The sequence below is a fragment of the Lobosporangium transversale genome (assembly GCF_002105155.1).
Source record: "Lobosporangium transversale strain NRRL 3116 chromosome Unknown BCR41scaffold_49, whole genome shotgun sequence".
In the NCBI taxonomy this organism is placed as follows: domain Eukaryota; kingdom Fungi; phylum Mortierellomycota; class Mortierellomycetes; order Mortierellales; family Mortierellaceae; genus Lobosporangium; species Lobosporangium transversale.
Window position 1 is genome coordinate 136279 of NW_019029027.1, and position 26033 is coordinate 162311.

At 42.6% G+C, this 26033-nt stretch overlaps 7 protein-coding genes across 7 annotated transcripts; all 7 read left to right on the forward strand.

Moving 5' to 3' along the window:
- The first annotated feature begins 2692 nt into the window (after positions 1-2692).
- BCR41DRAFT_175841 (hypothetical protein) lies at positions 2693-5197 on the forward strand. Its single transcript, XM_022019730.1, has 3 exons — positions 2693-4091; positions 4203-4913; positions 4990-5197. The coding sequence occupies exons 1-3, from the start codon at positions 2809-2811 to the stop codon at positions 5099-5101; spliced, it is 2106 nt and encodes a 701-aa protein (XP_021877192.1). The 5' UTR covers positions 2693-2808; the 3' UTR covers positions 5102-5197.
- Positions 5198-7500: 2303 nt separating this feature from the next.
- Positions 7501-11316, forward strand: BCR41DRAFT_341220 (glycosyl-transferase for dystroglycan-domain-containing protein). Its single transcript, XM_022022233.1, has 4 exons — positions 7501-8857; positions 8950-9450; positions 9585-10105; positions 10217-11316. The coding sequence occupies exons 1-4, from the start codon at positions 7531-7533 to the stop codon at positions 11306-11308; spliced, it is 3441 nt and encodes a 1146-aa protein (XP_021877193.1). The 5' UTR covers positions 7501-7530; the 3' UTR covers positions 11309-11316.
- A 157-nt stretch (positions 11317-11473) lies between these two features.
- BCR41DRAFT_175894 (hypothetical protein) lies at positions 11474-12354 on the forward strand. The gene is made up of 2 exons (XM_022019732.1): positions 11474-11947; positions 12073-12354. The coding sequence occupies exons 1-2, from the start codon at positions 11637-11639 to the stop codon at positions 12302-12304; spliced, it is 543 nt and encodes a 180-aa protein (XP_021877194.1). The 5' UTR covers positions 11474-11636; the 3' UTR covers positions 12305-12354.
- Positions 12355-13523: 1169 nt separating this feature from the next.
- Positions 13524-15284, forward strand: BCR41DRAFT_175869 (hypothetical protein). Its single transcript, XM_022019731.1, has 4 exons — positions 13524-14262; positions 14414-14645; positions 14757-14848; positions 14985-15284. The coding sequence occupies exons 1-4, from the start codon at positions 13763-13765 to the stop codon at positions 15085-15087; spliced, it is 927 nt and encodes a 308-aa protein (XP_021877195.1). The 5' UTR covers positions 13524-13762; the 3' UTR covers positions 15088-15284.
- Positions 15285-19035: 3751 nt separating this feature from the next.
- On the forward strand, positions 19036-20961 carry BCR41DRAFT_361579 (kinase-like domain-containing protein). Its single transcript, XM_022025563.1, has one exon. The coding sequence runs from the start codon at positions 19099-19101 to the stop codon at positions 20923-20925; it is 1827 nt and encodes a 608-aa protein (XP_021877196.1). The 5' UTR covers positions 19036-19098; the 3' UTR covers positions 20926-20961.
- Positions 20962-21516: 555 nt separating this feature from the next.
- On the forward strand, positions 21517-23632 carry BCR41DRAFT_327475 (hypothetical protein). Its single transcript, XM_022021657.1, has 6 exons — positions 21517-21912; positions 21970-22039; positions 22138-22334; positions 22700-22849; positions 23008-23251; positions 23372-23632. The coding sequence occupies exons 1-6, from the start codon at positions 21814-21816 to the stop codon at positions 23623-23625; spliced, it is 1014 nt and encodes a 337-aa protein (XP_021877197.1). The 5' UTR covers positions 21517-21813; the 3' UTR covers positions 23626-23632.
- A 1037-nt stretch (positions 23633-24669) lies between these two features.
- BCR41DRAFT_176132 (hypothetical protein) lies at positions 24670-25481 on the forward strand. The gene has a single exon (XM_022019733.1). It carries the CDS (start codon positions 24784-24786, stop codon positions 25414-25416), a length of 633 nt encoding a protein of 210 aa, XP_021877198.1. The 5' UTR covers positions 24670-24783; the 3' UTR covers positions 25417-25481.
- Positions 25482-26033: the final 552 nt, after the last annotated feature.

The following is a 26033-nucleotide window of genomic DNA, read 5'->3' on the forward strand; positions in this document are numbered from 1 at the left end:
AAAGAACCTGTGCAGAGGCACGGGCGACCAAGGCAAGGATGGTAACGGTAGTGAGAGCAATGGACCTCATATTGTGAATGCTTAAAGGAAAGGCTAAAGGACTTTAAAAGGGATTTGTGGAGATGTGAGAAGTGAAAAAGTAAAAGAGAGAGGGTACTTGCGTGAGTGTGTGCGTGTGAGTGAGGAAATGAGAGGAAAAAAAAGGGAAGTGGAGGGGAAGTCGGTTGGATTTTATACCGCTGATCTGATGACGAAAAAGAAAAAAATAGAAAAAAAAATTAAAAAATCATATGAAGGGGACATGCCAACCGTTATGTTTTTACACTTACAAGTGTAGGCTTTTTTCCAAAGGATCTATTGACGGACAGGTACGGTTGCTGAGCCCTTCAATCCGACACTCCCCTTCATCTCCTTCATAATGAGCATGTTTAAAATAGAGGAGAAGGAACATGTCAGCACAACAAGCTAACCGATCTGGTGCTTTCTTTGTCAAAGGGAATGGATCTTTGGAGGTTGTAAGAACAGGATATCTCTATCACCTATTATTATAATTTTTCTTCTTCTCCTGCATATTGAATCTTCTGTCCCAAATACCTTTGCGACTTGGACTAGAAGTCATTGCTTTAACTGCAAGGATGTCTCGGGGTACAGATCATCTCCTAATGGTGTTTGAGAGTTCTGAGAGTGCCAAGGAAAAACTTTTTGATGATCATGATAATGTCAGCCAAAATGTACTCTGAGCTCTTGTTTGATGAACATGGGGGCGATGTAGACACAGCCGCGGCCACAGCCACAACTGAAATGATGCACTAAACCTTTGGTTAAGTTATTTTCGTTTATCTACTTTTAGAACGGAACACAAGAACACATTGAGAATATGAAGAATGTGATGATGTGGTTAGCTGATACAGAGCAGCGTACATTCTCTCTACGTCTTTTTTTTTTAAGTATGAAACTAATTACTTTGGCGATTTAACAAGTCAGTTATTACACTGGGACACACAACCAGATGCATGTGGATCCTTCTTCTTAATCATCAGAATGTCGCCTTTGACACCACAGCTTTGTCCTCAACTATTGGGTCGTTTCTAATGAATATCGAGTGCAAAAAGGAAAAAAAAAATCCACAGTTGAGGCAGGAGATGGCCCCTCTACAGTCAGTCCAGTATATGCGTTCTGAGGGCTCCAATCAACACAATGGTAAGTCTTTAAAATGCACGTTCTCCACTCATCTCGCTCTCTCTTAGTCATAAACAAACACCTACCCAGCATACCTAAATACTCATCATTCTCACACAGTGATTTAAAAGCGGGAATACCATGACAACGGAATCAAAGTCGAAGGCACACAGTGACACAAATGTACACAAATGTCAGGAGGGCGATCAACAATGCACCAACCTTCAGCCTACAGGCCAACGGAAGACACATGATGAAGATTACAGGGCTCAAACTGGCCAACCCAAAGGGGCTGAAAATAGTCAGGGAGCAAACGAAGAACGAACAATCGAACAGGCCACGGGCGATGAAGAGTAAGAGGAGGATGGTAAAGACAGCCTTCAGGCGGAAAGAGTCAAATCTTCTAAGCAACAAAAGACTCAGGTTCAGAGTGATGGGACTTATTCCTACATCGAGATGATCATCGTGGGTTCACTGTTATTACTGTACTATTTCATTTTTTACATCTGTTCATGCTTACTTTGCTGTATGATCCTCGTGGCTCATGCTTCGATCAATTACTTTCTTTTGGGGTGAGTGGGAGGACGTTTTGGTTAGAATGGAATAGAGGCTGGGAGAAACATTAGTGGTTCAACTCGAGGTTACCTTAAGAACTATATTCACAGCACATATGAAATTGAATATTCAGTTCTGGAATCCTTGTTCAATGCTGCCATCAAGGTAGGAGAGTACTTTATATCACACTCGTCCCTGTATGACTGTTGCCTATCCTTCCCAGTAACACTTTTTATTGACCACAACCATGGTTTATTTCCTTCAGAAGGAGTCAAGGCGAAACTCTTCAAATACATGAACAGTAAGTATCTTTTTATTTTTTTTATTTTTAAGGGTGGTTAATACTAATAACCAATACCTTATAGTGAATAATTCACACATCGGGCTTACGACTGAGTCTTCCACTTCGACTTCTGAACCTGACATGAATAATACTGGTAAGACTGGCCGCAACTCGAAAGAGGCTGTCAACATTGGGCCAAAAGTTAGTACGACGGCCGAGCCAAATTTAGCATCTATTTTTGCCTCTGGTCAGGACTATTGGTATACCATCTAGAGGGATTGAAACAAGCACTTCTGTAGAGGGGATGCCTACTACTGTATCCACTAAGAAGACCACCCTCAAGAAGGTCCCGCGCAAACACACTAACAAGCGGAGCATTCATTCCGTTCTGGGGAACAGTAACAGTAAAGGAAACGGCGTTGAGAATGAGGTAGAGGGAGGACAGCGCGTCTCTACTAGCATACTGTTTAAGAGACCTCGCTAAGGAGCCGTCGACAACCACAGTTGCTACTACAACTACGACCGGGCCTGCAAGCAATCCAAGAAGCGTTCTTGAGATTGGAGAGAACTCTGTTATTATTCAATACCCATGTTGTTTATAAATTTCATTTAAAAGTACGCGTCTGAAGTCATAAAAAACATGGTCCTGGCTCTTAGATTAAGCTCAAGTCGTCATGTTATTCGAAAATCAAAACAACAAATATGTTTTTTGTGATGCTTACTTTCTGTCTTGTCTCAAAATACTACCAGCTTCAATTCAGAAAAAGTGTCAATTCATTCACCCCTTCACAATGGCATCTGGAATGGACAAGAGTCTCATGGCACTAATGGGCATTGAGGATGACGAACCTAAGGACCAGGGTCTTCTTCAAACTCATAATCTACAAACAGACCAAGACTCGGAGCAGGAGGATGCTTCTCAAGAGGTTTCAGAAGGACAACGAAGGCTCATTGACAACCTAAGTAGTACTTCGCCTTCTGATCATGGCACAATATCTGGAACCAATAGATCAAGCGAGTATATGACATTGCAAGCAAGGCCCGGACATCTTGGCAAGGATAGGGTCTCTTTCTTGTCTGATAATGAAGCTGACACGGAGATGGAGGACTACAGGAGTAAGAAAAATTGGCCAGCACGCTCAGAACGCTCAACAATTCATGGAGCTGTACCGCGTGCCAGCACTTCAGCACTCTTTGCTTCAAATTCGTCCCAAGTGCAGGAGGTGGAAGAAACCTCTTTGTTTCCCGCAAACTTTGATCCTCCTGAGGAATCTCAGCACAGTTTCTTCGAAGCTGATTCATACAGCAAACTCTCACAGAAAAAGACCACTGTTCCAAAGCCAGCACCCTTGCCTTCATCTCGCTCAATCTTCTCGTCTGAATTCAATCCATTTAGTCACTCATCTCCCGACAAAATCCGGGTCAAGAAGAAACCAATTACGGAATCAACTAAAGAAGGATCCTCTTTATTCAGTCCGACACTCAGCCCTCGTAAAGCACAGCAAAGCAAGCCAGTGTTCATCCCAAAGTCAATCTCGCCAATGAAAACTAGGATTGATTCACCTACAAGTAATGCATCCCCACAATCATCGGATATCACTAATTTCAGATATGATCTCTCTTCCCCAGTCACTTCATTCGCGCTGAATATGAAAAACTCGAGCATGTTTTCGGATAGTGATTCTGATATCAGCTCTCTAGAAGGCAGTATCCATGCGAACGATAGTTGTACAACCGACATTATCTTGAAAGCTTCTATTCCCGCAGATGCAGACATAGAAATGCTGGTACCAAAAAGAACTTCGAATACACATGCAAAGTATTCATTAACATCAAAAGACCTCGGCGATCTTGAAGGCCCTTTAGAAGGACCTATCAATGGTTGGAATCTTGATAAAGAAATGTCCCAGAAGCATCAGCCCAAGGATCGCATCAAACCTCCATCAAAAAAGGAACTTCTACAAACGAGAAAAGACATGGATCGCTTGATGCGATCAGCTTCGCTTCCGGTTCAACCACGCATGGGCAAAGCAATGGATTTGCGATCGCTTTTGCAGAAAAGTCAAGCCATGTTGTGAGTATTGTCTATATTTACTGAATGCTGTATTGTTTTCGGGCTCTAGAAGAATTTCTGACTGACCTTGTATGTACACTTTTTTTTTTTTTTTTTTTTTCTTTTTTTAAGGGACGAAAGGAACGCCGCTTATGAAACGCCATTTTTAAAAAGCGACATTTCGCCTGATACTGACCCAGCTCACTCCATATCTTCCAAACCCTGTCCTGGGATCAGGACCATATCTTTAAATGACAGCTCAGAGGATGAATTCGAGACAGAAGCCTCCAGCGAATTCTCTCAGGCCAGACTTGCAGCAACCAAAGCTTTTCTTCTTTCACCTAGACGTAAGCGTTTATCGGACGAGGCATCGGCGCAGATCCTCCCTTTATCCAGCACTGTTGGTAAACTATCTATCAGTAATTATTCAAATGGGTTACAGCCTCCTGCCGCCTCCGCTGATCGAGGCCCTTTAACATTGTCTTCACCCCCAAAAGCCACAAAGTCTGCTATATATACGGATGTTGCTAAACATAATATCGAAATGAGGCGGAGACAGGCAAAAACAAATATGAAACTCCGTAAGAAACTACTAGAAGAAGCCCAGAAATCAGGAATCTGGATGACCCCTGAGGAGCGTGCCGCAGAGCTTATGGCGCTCGAAGAAGGTCAACAGGATGCTGATGATGAGGGTAGCGCAGATAATACTTCCAAAGCAAACCGTGCGACTAGTCCCACAGGCGAAGATATTGATGACAAGGAGATGGAGCTTGGCAGCGCGGATGAAGATTATGTGCTGTCAGGAGTGTCAGAGGACGAAGACAAAGGAAGAAGCGTGGATGAGTACGGAGAGGAAGAGGAAAATAACAAAGGGGAGGAAGGGGAGGAAGGGGAGGAAGAGGACGAAGAGGACGAAAAGGACGAAAAGGACGAAAAGGACGAAAAGGATAGTGGGCAGGAAGATGACGACAAGAATCGGGAGCAGGATAGTGGTGATGATGCGTTGGTGGTTAATGTTAAACGCTCAATAAACAAAAAGGCGCTTATTGAAGAGGAGGCTGATGTCAAGGTCGTAATCATCGATCGGAGCGCTCTAGCGCATCCTGATAGTGATGATGAAGGAGAAAATACTAGAGAAAACACCGATGATGAAGTTATTGACGAAGAAGATATTGATACGCAGCATAATGAACACAGGGAGAGTGTATCACAGTTTGAGACCATGAGTCCGAATGATCTGTCAACGTTACCTAGCGGTTCAGTTTTTCCTTTGGATGGCGAAGATGGCAGTGTGCCATTGACCATGTCGTCAGATATCCTATCAGGAAAGTTTGTCTCTGAACAACCAGTCTCTTCAACGACTAGTATGACTGGAGCAGTCAAAATGAACAACGCTTTTGACATCTTAACCAATGCAGCACAGGGTAACATTTCGGCTCTCAGACGTCTAGAAAAGAAAGCTCCTCGTGTCTCCCTTCCCAAGAATCAGAAATCGGCATTCATTGAATATGAAGCCGAGGAAGAGGAGGACGAGCATATGGGGAAGGGAGGAATTGACTATGAGTCCGAGAATGATCAGGATGATTACGATTTAGACGATGGTATGGTCGACACTGCAATTACGCTGAACAGCCAGGATGTAGAAAATATCCGTCAGTTGCATATGTAAGTAGGGAATGATCAAGGATGAACCATAGCATTACTGAAGCAGGATCTATGCTGACATTTCGCGTGCAATCCAACTAGGCAGCAAGAGCAAGTTCAGCATGACAAGGAAATTTCAGATTTGGTTTATGGAATTGCTGCTGGTAATCTTTGGAAGCGTCGCAACGGTCAGGGCGAGGACCTCGATATTTTCGATGAAGATGATATAGATGGCCGTTTTAGCCGAAAAAAGAGGCTGAAAGTCTCTGAGAAGTTTGAAAAGCTCGGTACGTTGAGACTTTGTCCTTATGAGTAACATATTCTATAACATAGGGAACTTCAGCACTAAACTGGATTCATGATTGCATATCGTAGCGGACAACCCATCGACGGCTGCATTCGCGAGGGCGCTTGAGAAGCAAGCAGATGATGAACATCTCATGTTCTTGAGCGATCCTGATGAAAGTAACGATGAGGCAAACGTTAATTCTAAGAGTAAGAGAGAAAAGGAGAGTGAAACTGCAAACGAGGACGAGGATATGGGGTGCACAAGTGCTGATTCTGGTAATAATAACGCACAGGATCTGAACCGAATGTATCTGCAAAATGGAGCGAGTGAGAATGATGAAGAAGAGCCGTTAAATATAGATAAACGGAGGGAAACTCTTTCCAGAGCTAAAATGCTCCGCTTCAATAACACCGGAGCGTCAATCATGGGAAGCGATGCCAATGTTACTAGTGGAGCCAAATCGCAAGCATTGCCATTCGCACCCAGCTCCAATATGCCATCCTTCATGGCCAATACCTATAGGGCTGAGGTAGAAAAGCCATTGCAGGTTGTGACAGATATATATGAAGAAGCAGAGAAGGGTAACTCTATCGAAGACTACAATACTATTTTGAAGCGGAGCAAATTCATTCGTGATATCGTTGATGGGGTGGAGGACCCGGTAGACAGTGCAAGTCAATTGTCTTCCAGTCAATGGAGGATACCATCGCTGAGAACCCCGTCTGTGGCCTTCGATGTGGTGGACAGGATTGTTGATAGACAGTCTTCTGCGGAAAATGAGGGGATCGCCGGCTTGAGCACAGCAGATGCGGATGTGAGGTCAATCGCAAAATCACGGGTCTTGAATCGACAGCGCTCGACCTTCTTGGCGGACGAGCGAAAGAATCACTTCCTTTCCGCTATGGGCGAAGAAAGCGTTGCCGGCAGGGCTGTAGTGGATGTCAATAGGCGCAAAAAGACTTTTGCGGCCCCTAGTAGGCAGTCATTAGCAGCAACATCGCTTGCAGCATCCGTGTCTGCGCCTTCAGAATCGACTTTGGATCAGAGCTCGACTGCACAGATTACGACTACGAAGATCACGATAGAGGATAATACCATCACAAGCAGTACGCGATCTTTGAGTAAAGACAAGGTGGCAAACCACGTAGTCTCATGGGTGACAACGGTGAAGAAAGTTGACACAGGAATCGAGAATCAAACTGAACCAAGTCAGCTTCTGGACTTTTATTCCCACCGACAAAAATAGGGTCGTGAGCAGAATAATATGTCATGATGTATCTCCAGCTATAGTCTTTTCATAACCTTGGCAATAGTTGTAATGCATTGAGGAAATTTTAGAATAGGGCCCATGACACAGATAAAACAGCCGTCATCTTCAAGCAATAAAAGATATGAGTCGCTTATGAACATGTTTTACTTGCGTGGCTGTGCTGGGGCTGTGCCAGAGGAATTAGGGGATAGAGTCCTGACTAATTGCATCGCCTCCCTATCCACCAACTCGTCTCATTTCTTTTCTGCCATTAGATCATGTTTAAGCGTACTCCAGGAAGCAGAAAGGAAAAGAACAACGACGATGATGAGTCTACATCGCCCACCATCACTGTCTCTGTACCCCATGACGCGTTGGAGCCACCATCTCCCAGCAGAATAAGCGAGGATTCAACCTACTCTGGCAATCATCGCAGCAGTAGTGATCGTCCTAAGGTGCAGCCACATCAGCCGTGGAAACCATGGGATCCTCGGAAATTAACCAAGACCGCCAGCAATAGGCCTCACTTACATGGGGCCCCCGATGCTGCAGTTCCTGGAGTCTTATCGCCCCCATCCACAGTCGTGTCCCCCTCAGATACGTCAAAGAAAGCTCAAAGCATGATGTTGAAATTACCTGGTATATTTTCTTCAGGGAATCCGAATACCAGCGGGAAGACGCATTTACACGGCTCCTCTAGTAAAAACCAACAGCAACAGCCTATTGAGGCTCGATTATGGAATGCAGATTTGACTGTCACCTCTCCACTTTCTCCAGCTGGGCCTCGTTATATTTCCGCAATTGCTGGTAGAGGTGCCAGTCGCAAAATAGGAAACGATAGTACTGGGCGGTTCACCTCAACTTGGAGAGGTGGGGGAGGGCATTCCAGCCCAACAGATCATGGATCGCCCACATCTCTGTCGGGATCAAGATCATCGCCTACATTTTCAATAGCCAATGATAATGATAGTAGGCCACGGTTCAAGAGCATAGTCTCATCTAGGCCCCAACCAGGAAACCAACGAGAATTCACTCCCTTAAATATACCCGCCAGCAACCAAGGCAATAATGACGTTGATTACAGTCTCGATGAAGAATGGGAACATGTTAAAGCAGTCAGCCCGGAAGGTACAAATACAGGATCACTTGAAGTGACATTTTTCAACAGTAAAAGTTCGGACCATGGGGCGCACCAGCATCACCACCGTCGCGATGAAGGTTTGCTGTATCAAGACAGACATCCGCATATGAGACAGCATACGGGTCGAAACCAATATCCAGTGTTTCTCAGTAATCCTAGGAGAGCTCTCCGAGCGCGGTTGTTCTGCTTGCGTCGAAGTCGACGATTACATCCTGTAGTGCGGTTAATTGTTTTCTTGTTCCTGGCGGGGTCTGTATGCTTTACTACTTTTCATATAATCTTTAAAGCTTCTAGGAGCAATAACCGATTGCGGAACAGTTTTGACTATACAGAACAACAACTACGGGTTCGACGGATACTGGGCCAGTCGTCTACAAAAAAAAAAACTCTGTCTGTATTCGATGTCGAGGCACAGAACTATAGCAAGCATCAATGGGCCTTGAATACTTACGATATCAATGGCTGTGAGTTTTTTTTTTTTTTTTTTTTTTTTTACTATCAGGAAGTAGCAAATACGTACAATTTATTTATTTATTTAATCACACTGTTTTGCTAGCAAAGGCAATCGTACATGTAGGAGAAGACTACATGTTATCAAAAGCGTTCAGTGGGGCGATACATCCGACACAGGTGATACCGTTCTATTTTAAAGCATCCTTTAGGGACGAGGAGGATGATGATGACTTGCCTATGGATGATGATGGATTACAAGGATCACAACCGATAGCAAGGGGAGATCACACCAATGACGATACTCCAGTCCATGTGGATCCATCCTTAGTCACGATCACTACACTTATCACACCAGATCGTTATGGTGTCTTCTTGAAACTCGTAAAGCAATATAGAGGCCCAATATCAGTGGCAACTCATATCCGGAAAGGTCCTGATCAGGATGCCAGGTTTCATGAGTTAAATCAATTCTTCAAAGAACACTCTATCTTGCGGAAATACGTCGATCTTCATGTTATTGTGGATCAGGTGGATCTTCAGCTTAATATGTGGCGTAACGTTGCGAGGATGTTTGCGAGGACAAATTATTTTATGATGCTTGATGGTAAATAGTAAATGGAGCACATGAAAAATACTTGACTGCCGATTGACTTTACAGGATTTATATGGCATGAATTGTTCGCTAGTTTTCTAATAATCCGCTTCTGTCTCTGCTCTTTTGATATTACATGTGAGCAGTAGACTTTCACATCCCCTCAGGCCTCAAAAATCACATGCATCATGATCCACGAATACAGGAGTTATTGTCATCCGGAGCGGCGTTGGTCATCCCTGCGTTCGAGTACGATATTAAGCACGATCCGAAGGATTCTAAATACTTTCCGGACACCAAAGCTGAGCTCTTGCCCCTGCTGGAAAAGAAACACATCAGAGTCTTTCATGACTCCTTCCCACCTGGCCATGCTGCCACAGATACGCCTCGATGGATAAAGATGAGTAAACGAGCAATCGAGAATGCTGAACGTCCCGTCGGATGGCAAATCGGAGAAGTGGAAGAAGACACTATTGAAGATACTATTAAGGACACTGGGCGTATCACTGAACATGAGCGCGAGGAGTATCTTGAGCAGGAAGCTGGAGGAGAGCGGCCTTATAAGGTCACAGCTTTTGAACCCAAATATGAGCCTTACATTATATTGAAGCGCGAAGGCACGCCATGGTGTGATGAACGGTTTGTAGGATATGGGGCTAACAAAGCGGTAAGTATCTGATCACCTAGCATTTGGGCAGTGCTATGCTTAACCATAATACTTAGAACGCCATTTGTCCTCTATGCTAACTGGACCCATCATTCCTGCATTTACCAATAGGCATGCTTGTTTGAGATTTATATCTCAGGAATTGATTTTTGGGTAATGCCACAAGATTTTTTGATCCATCAGTACCACGACTACCCAACCACAAACCGGAAGAATGGGCGGATTTTGAACAAGCAGCTCTTCGTCCATTTTCAACAAGAAATTTGTTTTAAGACACTGCAGCGCATGATTGTCACTGGCGAGTGGTATACTAGCAAGGCCGATAATCTTCGACATCAATGTAGCGAGTTTGACAATTTTCTAGCGTCTGCAGACCAACTCGCAAAAGAGTATGAGGAACGAAATTCAAACAGCTTGATGGAAGAACCCATTTATGTGTCCGAGGCGGATAGTGAGCAAAGACGATATAGAGCAAATACGGACTGGAAACTGAAATCACCGGCTTCACAAGCTGATGATAATTCTGACTCTAACTCTGGCGAAAAATATAGAAGTAATATTGTTGGGAACGATGGTCGAAACAACAGTCATAGCGGCGATGGACATACAAATGTTGATAAACACATTGTGAATGATGGATATCAAGACCGTTTCATGTACCGACCTAAAGGGAGGATCTGGGGTGGTATCCAACCAAAGACTTTTTACATACCACCTCCTGATACTGAAGAAGACATACCAATTGATGGGATTGGCATTGATGAAGCTCTAGCTGTAGATGTGGATGAAACCAAATTCAATGAATCAGACGAAGGTCAAGAGGCCAGCGTGAGAGATGAAGAAGGAACCAACTTGACCGGGGAAAGGCTTGAGCAGTTCCGACAGGGTATTATCTTCCCGTATGGGCATGATATCGATCCATTCGGTCCTCCAAAGTCAGACAAAGATAAAATTAAGGATAAAGATGGTCTGGAAGATAAGGCAAAGCATGACAAAGTGAACACTGTTCCCAATGGAGCTAATGACCAGAATAGTCGTGATCAGTATGTAGAAGAGGATTTGGGTGACCAAGATCAGGAGCATGATAACCCGTCTCCAAAGGGATGGCCCTCGATAAAGGATGGTGAAAGATATACATCGTTTGAAGAAGCTGCAGGGCAACTCGAGGCGCGTTACCAGTCATTGGGCGTAGGCTCAGTGTAGAATATTCGATACTAGAAGAAATAAAGTTATCTACACTCATTAAAGCAAGCGGCATAAAATATGCTGAGTGCAGGGGCCACCCAATTGCAAGCCGTGGAGAGTGGAGCAAGCGAAGGGGCCATGAAAAAGGACTGAGAGCTTTTTCCAGACAAAAAAACAAATGTCATCCAGGGACTTTTTTTATTATTTGTTTGCACTGTTCCTTGTCCTTCTTCATGTTTTATTTACGAGGAATCATTCATCAGTAGTTCATCCTTTATAAGCATCATTCATTCTCACACCCATCCAAGTTAAAAGATTTGAAAACTCAAGCGTGACATTCACTAATATGCCTGCACAACGACAGTCTCTACAGGCTTCTCCTATGGAGCATAATACACAGCGCAAAAACCAGACCTGGACACGCCACCAAAGTAATAACAGCCCTACCATGGTATCCAACCAACAATCGCAACATTATTTAGCTCCACAAGCTCTGAACGGTGATAACGGCGCTCATGGTCATGGCCGCTCGGCAGATACTGAAAAGGGCTTCTTTATGAAGCCGCTAACATACGCACCGGACTATCGATTTAACTTATACGTTCAAGGGTTAGAACCTACAACCACAACTAGGCAACTCTTTCATTTGTTTGAACCGTAAGTCAAGTTGTATCTTTTGCTCATATTTCAAAAGCGTTTCATCCTGTTTTTCCCATCTCTCTTCTGTTTCTAAAAAAAAAAAAAAAAAAAAAAAAATCAATGTGGCGATGTATTTTTTTTAGGTTCGGGAATATCCTTGCTTGCAAAATTAATCGTGATGTTGGGACAGGGTTATGCAGAGGAGGCTTCGTATTGTTCGATAATCAAGACAGTTGCAATCAAGCACGCAGAGAGCTTACACTCCAAGGGCTTTATGTTACCCCTGCAAATGAATCAGCATGCATCAAAAACCTGCCTCCTGTAGAAAACGGAATACTTGGGGCGAAAAGGCAAGAGGTGCCAGAAGTAAGATAACAAGATCAACATTTCCACGCTGCTATCTACCGCTGAAAACAACTTTAAGGGCATCAATTGGATTATAAATGTATTAACTAGTCCAACACTTGTTTCTATGCGTTTTAGATTGACAATAATGAAAACTTTCCTAGTCTCCCAACAAAACCTTTAAGCAAAAAATCTTCATCCGTGAAAACGTTATCGGATGCACCACCTTCTATCTCATCCTCTAAAACTGAATTAGCTGCCAATCAAGCACCCGCTGATCAACTTGGTAGCCCCTTGGCCAAGAAGCAATATGAAGAAGCTATATCATCGTCCAACACTACTCCACCTAATGTAATTGATGAGATGAAAATGCCAATGTCATATAACAACTATGAGCTCAGCAGCACATTCGGATTAGGACAAGCTTACCTGGATTTTGACAGTGGATTCATTGGCCATCACCAGCAGATCCTATCTAACGGCTACAATGATTTTGGTAGATTTGAGCGTCACACATCGTTCATAGACGAGAAGCCATTTGAAGGTATCGATGGCATTGATAGATACATGGTAAGAGCATTCTCATGGCTGCTTCTAAATGACACGTCATATGTAGATCAAATTGAGAAAATGAGAGGAAAAAAAAGAAAAAGAAAAAGAGAGAAGGAGTATGTGAGTGAAAGCGCCAAAAAAAGGGAAAAAAAGGAAAAACTCAAATATCAATGAAAAATTAGCAGAACATGCTTGAGCTTAGTGCAGCTGCAGCTGATGCTATCCCCCAATCATCTGGAAATTCGGACGAGCGTCCGCCAATGCATCCAAGCGACGCACATATCTCAAACACGACACTACACGACTTTGTGCTCGAAGCTCATCCTCGACGAGATTCAACATTACATTTTGAAAACTTGCCTGACGGACTCAAATACCAAGAAATGTTTGAAATCTGTGCTTCGTATGTGTCTTGCCTGTTCCGCCACAATGCTTCTTTCAAGTCGGTATATCGCTTCACTTGCACTTTTAATAATGCTTTTTCTAAAAAAAAAAAAAAAAAAAAAAAAAATGGGCGTTAGATTTGGCTCGCTTGTGCTTTCATCGGTTGATATCCGCTATATCAATGAAGATTGTTTTGGCCAGGGGCGTGTGACTTTTGAACAGTATGAAGACTCCAAGGTTGCTCTGGCATCTCTTCTCGAACGGAAGTTTACCGTGCGTCACGGTGATTCCGAAGATACAGGCCCAAGTGAACCTATCATAGACGATCTATTGTATGATCAATATTATCAACAGCACCAAGATGATCTTCTCCGACTCGGACATTTGAAATCCCTGGGGATTTCAGATGATTCATTGGATTTGGGGCGCCAAACTGGTTATTTTTCAACAAGCCCTGTGACTACTCCGCTGTTGCCTATTCAGGAAGACTTTGGTGACCGTGGGCGCTCCTGGAACACGCCTACATCTCGCCCCCCGCAGCAGTTTGACTTTATGGCTCGAGAGCTTGAGCTCTCACAGGGTAGATGTACTGAGTGCAATGGTGTGTCGGACCAAAATGATAAAGGCACTCCGCAGGTCATGACACCTCATTCAATTTCGAGTTTACAATCTTCGTCTCCAACGTGTTTGCTTCCGCCATGTGAATGTACAGGTCAAGGACCATTAGTCTCTCGGGAGGGATCATTTGAAGACTTTTATCCACAAATGTCATCCCCTAATGCTTCCATATCAAGCAAGTCCGAGACCTGTGCTGATACCTATCCTCAAGGCTCCTCAAAGTTTCTGTCGTATTCAGATATTGTCAAGGTCCCGCCCAAGCCTACAAGCAAAAGTCCTAATAAGGAAGATGCGCTCTACCAGGACCTGAAGCGCCGAGGGAACACGAACACGTCGTTGGACGAGTCAGAATATCGACTCAACCTGTTCCTTAGAAATCTGGAGCCAACTATGAATGAATACAAGCTCTATGAGATTTGTGTACAGTATGTACAGTAAGCCACAAGCCGCTATGATCAGCGCTTTGAACTTTTAGTAGGGTTTGTAGGCATGAGGTGGCTAATAGCCTGACTGCTTGACTTTTTTTTTTTTTTTTTTTTTTCTTTTTTTTTTGGGGGGGGGAAATGAAAAATATGACATGGATAGATTTGGGCCTGTCATGTCATGTAGGACTATTACAAGCCATGGAGCCTGTGTAGGCCTTGGTTTTGTTATGTATATTGGTAAAAAGAGTGCAGATCGTGCGATCGAGGGATTGAAAGAGCTAGGATACCATGCTGAGGTTGCTGTGGAATCGGCCACAGAAAAGTTACGCTGCAAGGTACTGTCAGACCTACTCTTTATTCAGAATATTCCACCTCATATCAAAGAAAACAAGGTATATAGTTTATTTGATCTTTGCTGTCATCAGCAATCGATGATGAATGTGGATAATGAACTTGAGGTAAAAATCAAAATCTAAAAAAAAGAAAAAAAAAAAAAATTACAGCTTCGTGATTATTTCAGGCCTTTTAATCTCTTGTCGTGTAATATCCTCCGAGATCCTAAGACAGAGAAGAGTAGAGGCGTGGGATTTATTAAGTAAGTTATGGCTGTCATATCAAGTGTGCCTGTTTCCCATTGTCATGCATTTGCATTATCGAATCATCCTTGGTCACTAACGAAAGAAAGATTTGTTGTGGATTTTTTTTTTTTTTTTTTTTTTTTTTACGAATAGAGTAAAAGACGTTAGGACCGCTGAACGACTTATTGAACAATTCCATGGTCGAGTACTGGGCAAGGATTGGAAAATGCCCATTCAGGTCTCTCCTGCTAAATAATAGATAGCCACTACAATGCAAAGGCTTTGTAGGTTATAAGTTTGCGCATCATATCATTAATTCTTGGCACAACTACACGAATTCGCTGTGAATAATAACATTATTAAAAAAAAATAAAAAAAAAAATCCAGTTAGTCTTAAGCAAAGTCAGAGCAAGCATATGCGAATGTTTAGTTCAAAAGCTTCGCAGGTATTCTGGGGAACACAGGAGACAAAGCAGAAGCTCTGTCTCACGTCCAAACTTCTCACCTAAACCCATGCGACTCGGAAGCATAGGGGAAAGATCCCGGAGTAGAGGCTTGTGACTAGCGCGAAAGGCCCCTGCTGCGTAGAAGCAGTAGACAGCCAGATACTGCCATGACTCTCAGGTCTGCTACATTTATAATCACAACATCAAGAATATCACTACGCGATATGTCTCTCACGTACAACATCGCCTGGCACAGTATCTTTTCTTGAGGCCAATAGGACCGGAATCTTGAATGAAAGTATCAGACAGGTGATATTGTCATATTTCTTTAATGATTTCTTCAGATCAATGGAAGCTTTAGCGTGGGGGCTCCTAAAGCCATTGAAGTGCTTAATATGTACAGGTACCCCACGCCAACTGTCTTTGTTTCTATTCCTGAAGAAGCTCCAGAAAGTATATAGATATTTATACTGTGTACGTGTATATATATAATACATTTACACATATAAAAGATGGTTTTATTTTTTTTTTAAAGAAAAAGAAAAAAAAGATCATGTCAAGCTCCTCTTTTTTTATCTGTGTATTAGTAGAGTATTCTGGTAAATTGGAATTGAATAGGGATTTATTTATTTGATGGGGTTGATGAGAGCATGTCAACCAACAGTGCGTTCGTTGATACTAGTGAGATTTTGTGTAAATAAAGATACGATTGCCATCATCGGCTCAGATTTTACTTACAGGCAAATGTGACGAATGCATGGAAACAATGAAAGGCCTCCCCCTCCAAGGAGGAGGAGGCGAAGGTGAAGGAGAAGTGAGAGAAAAAAAAAACACGGCAAAGATGAAAAGGTGTCGTAAGCAATATTTTTCGAGTGTAAAACGATTCATTTGGGGTAAAAATGGATAAAAATGGAAATGAGCACCCCTATTTGTATCATGCTCTCTCTCTGTCCTCTCAAAAAGTGTTTTATAAATGAGATTTTCAAATAGGAGAACCAAGTCAGGAGGGAGGAGATCTCTGTTAATAACCTACGGTTCGTTGCAAATGATTACAAGGGGAAAGGTAGTGGGGTCCCATGCAAAAAAATAAAATAAATAATATAAAAAATAAAAAGCATAGGGTTCATCTTGGACAAGGGCTCATTACACCAAAATGTTGATGTCTTTAGAACAAGGAAGCCTATATGCTTTGAAGAGTAAGCAAGTGTTTACTCCAGCATCTGCATAGACCTTGTAGTTTATGAACTTGCTCGCGACTGTGCTGTAGAAGGATGGAAAAGGATCTTCTCTATGCTACCGGAGAAATGCCTGATGGCCGATGAAGCATCGCCACTTTCGATTGAACGTCAGGAGTGGAAGAAAAAAAAAAAAAAAAAAAAAAAAAATTCCCGCCAATAGTAAAAAATTGGTGCATGCATCTCCTCAAACTTTCAGACTTTAGGATCAAATGCAAATGCAGATGCAGATGCAGAAAATTCAGACAACACAGACAATGCCAAAAGGAGTGGCGATCCTCAATTATTTTCCTGTCAAAGAAAAAAGTAGAAGCAGGAATACAACAAAAGATTGATAAACACGGGGTTGACCACTTTTTCTTTCTTTCTTTCTCTCTCTCCCTCTCTCTCTCTCTCTCCGCGCCTCCTCGTATTTTTTTTTTTTTTTTTTTTTTTTCATCGGTGCAATAAGTTTGTGATCTGTCACAATATTATATAAACTAATTTCCTTCTGAACGGTCTCTTATTGGTTGTCTTGTCTTGCGCTGCTCCTGTCCATGATTAAAGCAATAAGACGCTCTCTTTTTTTTTTTTTTTTTTTTTTTTTGGCACGAGCACATTTATTTAATAATATTGATGTTCCCCTTTTCCATCTCTTGTAAGGTTCAGAAAGATGAGTGAAATACTTTGTGTTTCCCGCCAAACGAGCCTCGAATAGATTCTTTTCCTGTCAAGCATATCAATCAACTACTAAGAGGAAGAAGAAGAAGAAGAAAAGGAAGAGAGAGAGAGAGAGAGAGAATCTAGAGCAAAAAAAAAAAAAAAAAAAAAAGAGCGGGATGAGCTTATTGGGGATTGAATATGTATGGGACTAATATTTATGTACATTGATTGCACAGTGCATACATACATTTAGAGATGTACGTATGTTTGGTGTAAAATGTAATGCAATGATCTAGGGATGAACTATGCATGAACTATCGTGGACAATCAACAATCAACAATTCACTCTCAATTATCAACTACGCATGAACCTCCACTGCAGACCATCTTTTTTTTTTTTTTTTTTCTTTACAAAAAGAATGTCCATTGTCTGTTCAACTATTATTATAATATACTTTTCAACAAAATAGTGCTCAATTCAGTTCTGCTCTGCTCTTGCTCTGCCTTGCTCTGCTCTGCTCTGCTCTGCTCAGCCCAGTCTAGCCATTGGACTGACATGATATGATCTCTTTCCTTCTCTTTCTCTTTCTCACTCTCACTCTTCATCTCACTTTCACCCTCATCCTCATCCTCATCCTCTTTCTTCTTCTTCTTCTTCTTCTTCTTTGTTCATTGCATCCCTTTTTTCTTTTCATTTTTCATTTATATATCCCTGTATTCTTTTGCTTCTCAACCTTGTCCTCCATTGCTCTCAAACAGACAAACGCCATTGCATTTGTTTTGCTTTGCTTTGCTTTGCTTTGCTCTAAAATATTCCCCAGTCTGACATCTGAGAATCTGTCTGACATCTTTTTATATAAGCCAAGCCTAGCAAAACTCTCTTCTTTTTTCTTTTTCTTTTTCTTTTTCTTCTCTTTTTTGCAACTCCCACTTTCTCCTCTCCCTCTCTTTCTCTCTCTCTCTCTCTCTCTCTCGCTCTCTCCTCTTCCTTCTTTCTCTCTCTCTCTCAACCTTCCTTCCTTCCTTCCTTCCTTCACTCTTTCCCTCACTTCCTTCTCTCCTCCTATCCTCTCACCTTATTTGTTTCTTGATTATTTATATTATTATACCCCATAGCATCTTATTAACAGAAAAGGATGTCATGGCTCTCTAAACTCTCTTCGCTTACGAGACCTTCCTCACCCTCTCTTTCTTCTGCTTGAGAACTCCTTCGCATCCTTCTCACGTACATTTCACTATCATCCCAAGCTATGCCGTACCTTCTGTCTGCATCTGTTCAATCAGCAAGCACTCTCTGCTATTGCATTCATCTCAACACCCTCTCCACTACAGCTCTTTCTCTTCAGCATTATAACCTCTAAAAAAAAAAAAAAAAAATCCCTTACCCCGCAATCTCTTTATCTTTCTTTTATCGTCCTTGTATTATTTTCTTTCTTTTTTTTCTTTCTTTCTTTCTTTCTTTCTTTCTTTCTTTCCCATTGTAAATTGACGCAAAAAAAAAAAAAAAAAAAAAAGCAAAAACCGAAAAAAGAAAGAAAAGAAAAAGAAAAAGAAAAAGAAAAGCACGGTTACAAAATCAAAAAGCTTTAAAAACATCATCTGGTGTGTGTCATTCAAAACTACATATTATTCCATTCTCTTGTACAAAAGCCCTCACAAAGCTCCTCCGTTTTTCTCTTTAATCTCTTGACATACTGAACAACTCCCAGTAGGACACTTGGTTCGCTCGGTCGAGTCATTCAATCCAACCGTCCCTTCATTTTTGTCTCCGCTTTTTGTCTCCTTGAAAAAGATCCTTTTCTCTGCGAAGCAAAAAAAAAAAAAATAAAAAAAAACATCATCTCGCACATCAAACCTACGCTGTTCCCCCCCCTCCTTTTTTTTTTTTTCTTTTCTTTTTTTCTTTGCTTTCAGCTATACATTCCACACGATCCTGCATCTACTATGAATCAATTGTCCACTATCGACTCAATGACTAGTCCAAGAGAAAGAATCGGAGAGCTCTTGCGTGATAGTACCAAGCAAGTCTCGTATCAAATCCTGAACATCCTTGGCTATGGTACCTATGGTTGCATATATCTTGCAAAAATCGTCTCTAACAACGCTCGTTCCGTTCCCGAATACAAGGCTATCAAATGTCTTTCAAAAAAGGGCTTGACTGGTACTCAATTGCTTCTTCAACGTCAGGAAATCGACATTCACCTTTCTCTGTCATCTGTTCATAACGGCTACCATCCTCATATCGTTGATATGGTCTCTGTGATCGAAACCAAAGACTCCCTTTACTTGGTCATGGAGTACTGCTCCGGCGGTGATCTTTACGACGCCATCACATCCCAACATGCTGTCGTACGTGACTCTGGCGTGGACTTTACTCCGTTGGCTAGCCCGCCCGGCCGCTTCCTCAATGTCCATTCAGATAGCTCCGTTCTCGATGCCATGATCCAAATCGCCTCTGCCTTGGCACATGCACATAGTCGCCAGGTCTTCCACCGCGATATCAAGCCCGAAAACATTCTCGTTGCCAGCGATGGTACCTTGAAGCTCGCCGATTTCGGCTTAGCAACCAGGGAGCGGGTTTCTTCTGATTTTGGCTGTGGTAGCTCGTTTTACATGGCTCCTGAGCAACAGCCAACCAGATCCCTAGTCGGTCGACGTCCCTACCTCCCTTCGAAATCCGATGTCTGGTCCCTGGGAATCATTTTTTTGAACCTACGGTTCGGTCGTAACCCCTGGAAGCTGTCGCGCGTAGACATGGACGCGACATTTGCTGCATATGTTCAAAACCCAAACATTCTCCGTGACATGTTCCCAGAGTTGTCCTCGAGTGCCCTCCATTTCCTGCAGCGTGTCTTGTGTGTAGATCCGAACGAGCGCGCGGACTGTTTTGAAGCCTTGGAGCTCCTCCATCGTATTGACATCATTTTGGGTGAAGATCTATTTATCAAGGACTATGCTGCCATGGAGAACTGCAGTGAAGAACGTGTTGACTCTGACTTGGTCTTTGACGCTTCCTCAATGGGCTCCTCTCCCTCATCCGAGTCCTCCACCGAGGAATACGTCACCGGCTCTGCCGATGAGGAAGAAGAGGCAGAAGACGAAGAGATTGACTCTTTGTTCCGTATGGAGGATGACTATGGAGCCGGTCGATCCTCATCAAGTTTTGTTGAACAGACTCGTTCTTCTTCCAGCTGGCCGATCACCTCCTTGCTCCAATCTGGCAAGTCTTGGTCCGATATGATCGAAGAGGATGAGATGGATTTTTCGTTGCCTGTGGAGTTTGATGAGACAAACTCTGCAGCTCTAGAGAGCACCCCTCCAATTGTTTGCATTACAGGCAGCAACACTACGCAGTCTACAAAAGACGCGAATCTTAATCCTGGTGACATCTTATGTGCCATAAACCCTAATGACCCCGATGATGACTACACCCCCACCAACTATCTCCAATATCCTTTTGAATGTTATGACTCTAACTATCTCAATCCTCAACAGCAACAACAACAGCAACAGCATAAATTTAAAGACAATACCACCACGAAAACAAACACAAACATGACTGCAACCTTTACTGACCACGACAACACCCATAGTTCTCGACTGAGCTCATCTTGGTCGGCGTCCTCCTCAACATGGATGAATGATGATCGGTGCTTTGATTTTGCACTGGCGGGGTTCAACAAACTCTCGGAATTGATGTTCCTTGGGAGTCGTCCAAGTTCACCTTCAATACCGCCCATGGTTCATCCTAGCCGATTTTCCTTTGGATAAAAGGCACTTTTCAAATCCATCATAATTCCTTGGTGGTATTTTTTTTTTTTTTTTTTTTTTTTTTTTTCTTTTCTCCAACTATTTTTTTTTCTTTTCCTTTTTTTTTTTTTTTTTTTTTTTTTTAATAGTTGGGAATGATTCTCGATTTTTTTTTTTTTTTTTTTTTTTTTTTGATAGTTTTATTGTTGCTTTTCTTTAGTACATGTCCACTTTATTTCCAATGAACCATCTAATAGAAATTGTCAATAATAAAATGAAAAACGAGAAAGTCTCGATCCGCTTAAACCTGTAGTTTGTAACCTGAATTGTGGCAAAATGACCAATCCGACCGAGGTTGCCATGTGTGACTATGACTAAGCATTGCCACCTAAGAGAAACATCACAACACAAAGTCGTGGCGGTGCCAAACATTTGTTTGAAATTTTTATTTTTGAACTTGTCACGAAAATCCAAAATTATAAAATGTAACATTTTTGTTTAATTCTTTTTTCCTCAAACTCACCATCACATTTTCTTTTTTTTTTTAATAATCATTTCCACATGTCCTACTACCCACCAAACCAAGGAGGCTATGGCTATCCCGCCTATCCTCCGCAACAGCAATATGCTGCTGGAACTCCCATCCCAGGACCTGGATACCCTCCAGTCCCTGCTTCTGGCGGATATCCTGCTCCCGCTGGTTATCCAGGATATCCTCCGCAGCCTGCCTCGGGTGGATATGGATATCCTGCTGCAGGTGCACCAGCCTATGGATACCCACCACCACAAGCGCCCCCTGCACATGGATACCCCCCACCACAGGCTCCTCCTGCATCAGCAGGTTACGGATACGCTCCTCCTACAGCTACTTCTCCTGTGCCACCTCCTACAGCGCCTTTTCATTCAACGATGCAACATGCTCCAACACTACAACATGCCCCTACAATGCAACATGCTCCTACAATGCAACATGCTCCTACAATGCAACATGCCCCTACAATGGCACCTGTAGGATCTAGTTATTTCCAACCAACGGGCATGAGCAATATACCAACACCACAACAGGATGCAGAGACCATTCATGCTGCATGCAGAGGCTTTGGCACGGATGAAAAGCGTGTCATTAGTGTTGTTGGTAAGCGTCATTTTATAATTACTTTCAAAAAAATAAATAAAAATAAAAAACAAAGTCGATTTACATGCATATGCTCTTATTGTTTTATCTGACCACAGCCAACAGAACACCAGATCATCTGGCTATGGTCACATCGGTCTATAGGCAGTTTTATGGTCGAGACTTGGTGGAGGTGCTACAAAAGGAAACCAGTGGACATTTTGGAAGAGCACTACACTATTTGATTTTGCCACCAATTACTCTGGATGCTGAACTTATTCATGAAGCAGTTGTCGGTGCAGGAACTAACGAAAGAGTAAGTAACATTCTCTCTCTCTCTCTCTCTCTCTCTTTTTTTTTTTTTTTTTTTTTTTTTTTTTTTCGCAAAAAAACATGACAATAAGCTTGACCCCAAGAGTATGTGGGCGAGAGTGGTGAAAAAAAAAAAAAAAAAATCTGGAAATCTGGAGTAGCTCTCTCAACATGAACAGGAGAAGGATATAAAAAGAGTCCAAATGCAAATTTTAATCTAAAAACAGTGAATATCGTCATGGTCGGCAATTTACATACCTCGAAAACAGCTCAATAGGCTCAGTGCAAGGGAAAAATATAATATTGGCATTGCAAGCAAAACCCATTTTAACAAATCCTATAATGCCATTCCTTCATTTTATCTTATAGTGCTTGATCCAAGTCCTGGTCGGAAGAACGAATGCAGATATGGCGCAGCTCAAGGCAATGTACTATGCCCGATACCATAAATCATTGGAAAGTGATGTCAAATCGGATGTGAGCGGGTATCTTGAGAAGTTGTTTATGGTCTGTATGCAGGTGAGTTTTTTTTTTTTTTTTTTTTTTTTTCTCTTTTTTTTTAACGTTGCTCTTAACAAGTTGGCAAATATGTCTTTTCAAAAAAAAAAAAAAAAAAAAAAAAAAAAAGTAAATAAATAAATAAAACAAACTAACGGCCACATTTATTTTAATGCCAGGGTACGAGGGATGAGGTTGGACATTATCAATATAATGTGGAAGCAGACGTTCACAGTCTATACAAGGCTGGAGAAGGACGCATGGGCACAGACGAATCGCATTTTATCCATATTCTCACCAACAGACCCGATGCTCATTTGCGCCTTGTCTTCCAACAATATCAATCACGATACAAGAAGAAATTCACCAAAGTTATCAAGAAGGAGTTCTCGGGCTGGATTAAGACTGCACTTTGCTATTTAGGTAAACAACTCGTGACAACATGAACAAGCCATTTATAGACATTTATTGAACATAAACCTTGTAATATGTGCTAACATCTCGTTCTCTGACCTTTTATGTTTTTCTTTTGAAATAACACAGTCAATTGGATCAATAGTCCTGCTCATTGTATTGCCAAAAACCTGGAGAAGGCCATGGAGGGTATGGGAACGGACGATGCATCGTTGACACGCCTGCTCGTTAGGAACAGGTCGCAACCATTTATGAATGACATTAAGGCCGCCTACGCTGCAAAGTATAAGAAATCTCTACGCGACAGAATCAAAGGCGAAACAAGTGGAGATTATCGCCGCACTCTCCTCGCTATCATTGGCGAGCCAGAGCGCTCTGCTTAGTGTGTCTCTTTTTTTTTTTTTTTTTTTTTTTTTTTTTTTTTTCCTTTTTTTTTAATACGAAGCAAATTAATAAAATTTAATAAAATTTTAACTATTGATTTATTCAAATACAAATATAAATATTCCTATCTTTTTTTTTTTTTTTTTTTTTAAATATGTAAATATCTCTTTTTGCGATTACTCAAATTATTGGACCACCATGAACTTGTTCTTTAACCTCTGTGAGGCCCCAGGGCGCTCAGACGCTCAAAAGATAGCTCTTCGGGAAGCTCCTCACCAAAATGTCCGTACAACTTCTGAGCAAAGAGAGCGACAATCTCAGGTAGACGGAGGTTATCAATTCGAGTAGCCTCTTGCGCCTTACCATGGGCCGCATCACGAGCTTGCTCCATCAGATGCTGTCCAGACTGGTCGTCGAGACGCATAAATCCTTGCAACTCATGAGGGGCATTCTGCCAGCCTCCAACGTGAAGAGAGACCCAGGCGCGAGGGCGCGATTGTGTGGGCATTGATTCTCTCTGGATCTCTACAGTGCTAGAGGTGAATTCAGACACTTCCACCTTTGCTCCGGTGTTGGGATCAATGCCGGCTTCGATAGGTAACGAAGGCAAGGTATTGATGTCAAAGACATTCTTCTTAATGACTGTCGAGCTCGAAGAAGAACCAGCACCTCCAGTACCGGCGGTAGCACCTCCAGCACGGGTCAGAGTTTCGTACTGGGCCTGAGAAAGCACCTTAGAGTCCATGGTGGAGCCTCCTTCCTGGAAGAGAGTCCTCTCGCTGACTGTGCTGGCGACAGTGTCATCGTGAGTTGTAGTGATTTTCTGAGTAGTCGACTGAACGCTACCATCCACGATTATTTGTTGCTGATGAGCGGTAACCTTCGAAACCTCAAAGTCCTCCAGAATCTCCTCAACCTCTTCAAGTTCTTCAATGGATTCATAGGTTCTGATCTGATACATCCATCGATCTATCGAAACATAGTATAGTAATAAATATTATTAGTGATCAGAAAAACTATACCCAAAATGAATATTTTCATGTGAACTGTGCCAAATTCAACCTACCACTGTGCTGAGTCTGGCGTTGAGACCACTCCAATCCGAACCACTGTTTGAAGATGAGATAGAACGAAGCCTTGGCGTCCTCGATCGTGGCATGGGGTCCCTTCAACTGGTAGTCCTTCTCACCCCAACGGATGTAGATGTAGTAAACCTTAGCCTTGCTGTCATAGATCAGTTGGATAATATGGATCACACCACTGCTCTTGTCTACAAGAACCGAGTCGTAGACTTCATCATCATAATAGACGTAAGAAGTCTTGGCAATGGGGCAGAGTTCATCTACTTTAGCCTTGCGAGTAGTAAGGACTTGGAAAGTACGCTTCCAGACGCCACCGACCTGAGTCAAGGCTCCAGTAGCAGCAGTCGCAGCTTCGGAAGGAATGCGACGGAACCACGAAGTCTCCTTCGAGACAGCAGGTTGAGCAACAACACCGGTTTGCTGAATTGTGATGATCTCCTTGGTAATCTCCTCTTCATCAAGGACGGGAACATCCTCCTTCTGGGCGGTTGTCGTGGTGGTCGTAGTCGTAGTCGTAGTCGTAGTCTGGGCTTCGATGGCATTGTCTTTCGTAACCTTGGCTTCCTGCTCGCGCACAATGGTTACCTGAGTCTCAGTTTCATCCACCACCTGTTCAATAACCTCAGTTTCTTCAATGGTCTCATACTCTGTCTTCACATAGATGAATCGACCTATAGAAGCATGCAGGATACAGTTAGTCAGAAATGAACTCACCCAATAGTGTCAGTCCCCTGAAAACTTGAAGAAAATTAATCAGTGTTTGATATTAAAACTTACCAGAACTGGCGGTCTCACGCTCCTTCCAGTCAACTTCGAACTGTACTCTGTATGTGATCTGGAAGGCCTCCTTGGCTTCTTCAACTGTCCTATAAGGTCCATCCATCTTGTATTCAGTTTCACTCCAGCGGTAGTAGACATAGTAGACCTTTTCATCGCTGTCAAAGAGCAGTTGAGTGACATATTTCTTGCCAGTGTCCTTTTCAATCAAGACAGCATCATAGACATCTCTCTCGTCGTAATAGACGAACGAATGCTTGGCAATAGGAGCAACTGCGTCGACATGAGCCTTACGAATAGTCAATACCTCAACGGTTCTCTTCAAAACTCCATCAACCCTATGGAGGGCACCAGCAGCGGCGTCTCCAGCAGTGGTGGCAACAACATTAGCGGCGTCTCCAGCAGTGGTGGCAACAACATTAGCTGCGCCACCAACGCTAGAGATGACCCGACGGAACCAGGAAGTCTCCTTGGGCACAACGGGCTGGCTGATCTTACCACTCTCCTGAACGATAACAACTTCCTTAGTGAGACCAGCATCAACACCA

What these genes read in the sequence shown, in the direction of transcription:
- BCR41DRAFT_175841 (XM_022019730.1), top strand. Translation starts at nt 2,809, where the DNA reads ATGGCATCTGGAATGGACAAGAGTCTCATGGCACTAATGGGCATTGAG. An exon ending in CAGAAAAGTCAAGCCATGTT is followed by an intron (nt 4,092 to 4,202) that starts GTGAGTATTGTC and finishes TCTTTTTTTAAG; the next exon opens with GGACGAAAGGAACGCCGCTT. An exon ending in AAAGGAAGAAGCGTGGATGA is followed by an intron (nt 4,914 to 4,989) that starts GTACGGAGAGGA and finishes GAGGACGAAAAG; the next exon opens with GACGAAAAGGACGAAAAGGA.
- BCR41DRAFT_341220 (XM_022022233.1), top strand. Translation starts at nt 7,531, where the DNA reads ATGTTTAAGCGTACTCCAGGAAGCAGAAAGGAAAAGAACAACGACGAT. An exon ending in TTATTTTATGATGCTTGATG is followed by an intron (nt 9,451 to 9,584) that starts GTAAATAGTAAA and finishes ACATGTGAGCAG; the next exon opens with TAGACTTTCACATCCCCTCA. An exon ending in GATATGGGGCTAACAAAGCG is followed by an intron (nt 10,106 to 10,216) that starts GTAAGTATCTGA and finishes ATTTACCAATAG; the next exon opens with GCATGCTTGTTTGAGATTTA.
- BCR41DRAFT_175894 (XM_022019732.1), top strand. Translation starts at nt 11,637, where the DNA reads ATGCCTGCACAACGACAGTCTCTACAGGCTTCTCCTATGGAGCATAAT. An exon ending in CTCTTTCATTTGTTTGAACC is followed by an intron (nt 11,948 to 12,072) that starts GTAAGTCAAGTT and finishes TATTTTTTTTAG; the next exon opens with GTTCGGGAATATCCTTGCTT.
- BCR41DRAFT_175869 (XM_022019731.1), top strand. Translation starts at nt 13,763, where the DNA reads ATGGCTCGAGAGCTTGAGCTCTCACAGGGTAGATGTACTGAGTGCAAT. An exon ending in ATTTGTGTACAGTATGTACA is followed by an intron (nt 14,263 to 14,413) that starts GTAAGCCACAAG and finishes TGACATGGATAG; the next exon opens with ATTTGGGCCTGTCATGTCAT. An exon ending in AGAGGCGTGGGATTTATTAA is followed by an intron (nt 14,849 to 14,984) that starts GTAAGTTATGGC and finishes TTTTACGAATAG; the next exon opens with AGTAAAAGACGTTAGGACCG.
- BCR41DRAFT_361579 (XM_022025563.1), top strand. Translation starts at nt 19,099, where the DNA reads ATGAATCAATTGTCCACTATCGACTCAATGACTAGTCCAAGAGAAAGA.
- BCR41DRAFT_327475 (XM_022021657.1), top strand. Translation starts at nt 21,814, where the DNA reads ATGCAACATGCTCCAACACTACAACATGCCCCTACAATGCAACATGCT. An exon ending in GCGTGTCATTAGTGTTGTTG is followed by an intron (nt 22,040 to 22,137) that starts GTAAGCGTCATT and finishes ATCTGACCACAG; the next exon opens with CCAACAGAACACCAGATCAT. An exon ending in TGTTTATGGTCTGTATGCAG is followed by an intron (nt 22,850 to 23,007) that starts GTGAGTTTTTTT and finishes TTTTAATGCCAG; the next exon opens with GGTACGAGGGATGAGGTTGG.
- BCR41DRAFT_176132 (XM_022019733.1), top strand. Translation starts at nt 24,784, where the DNA reads ATGGGGTCCCTTCAACTGGTAGTCCTTCTCACCCCAACGGATGTAGAT.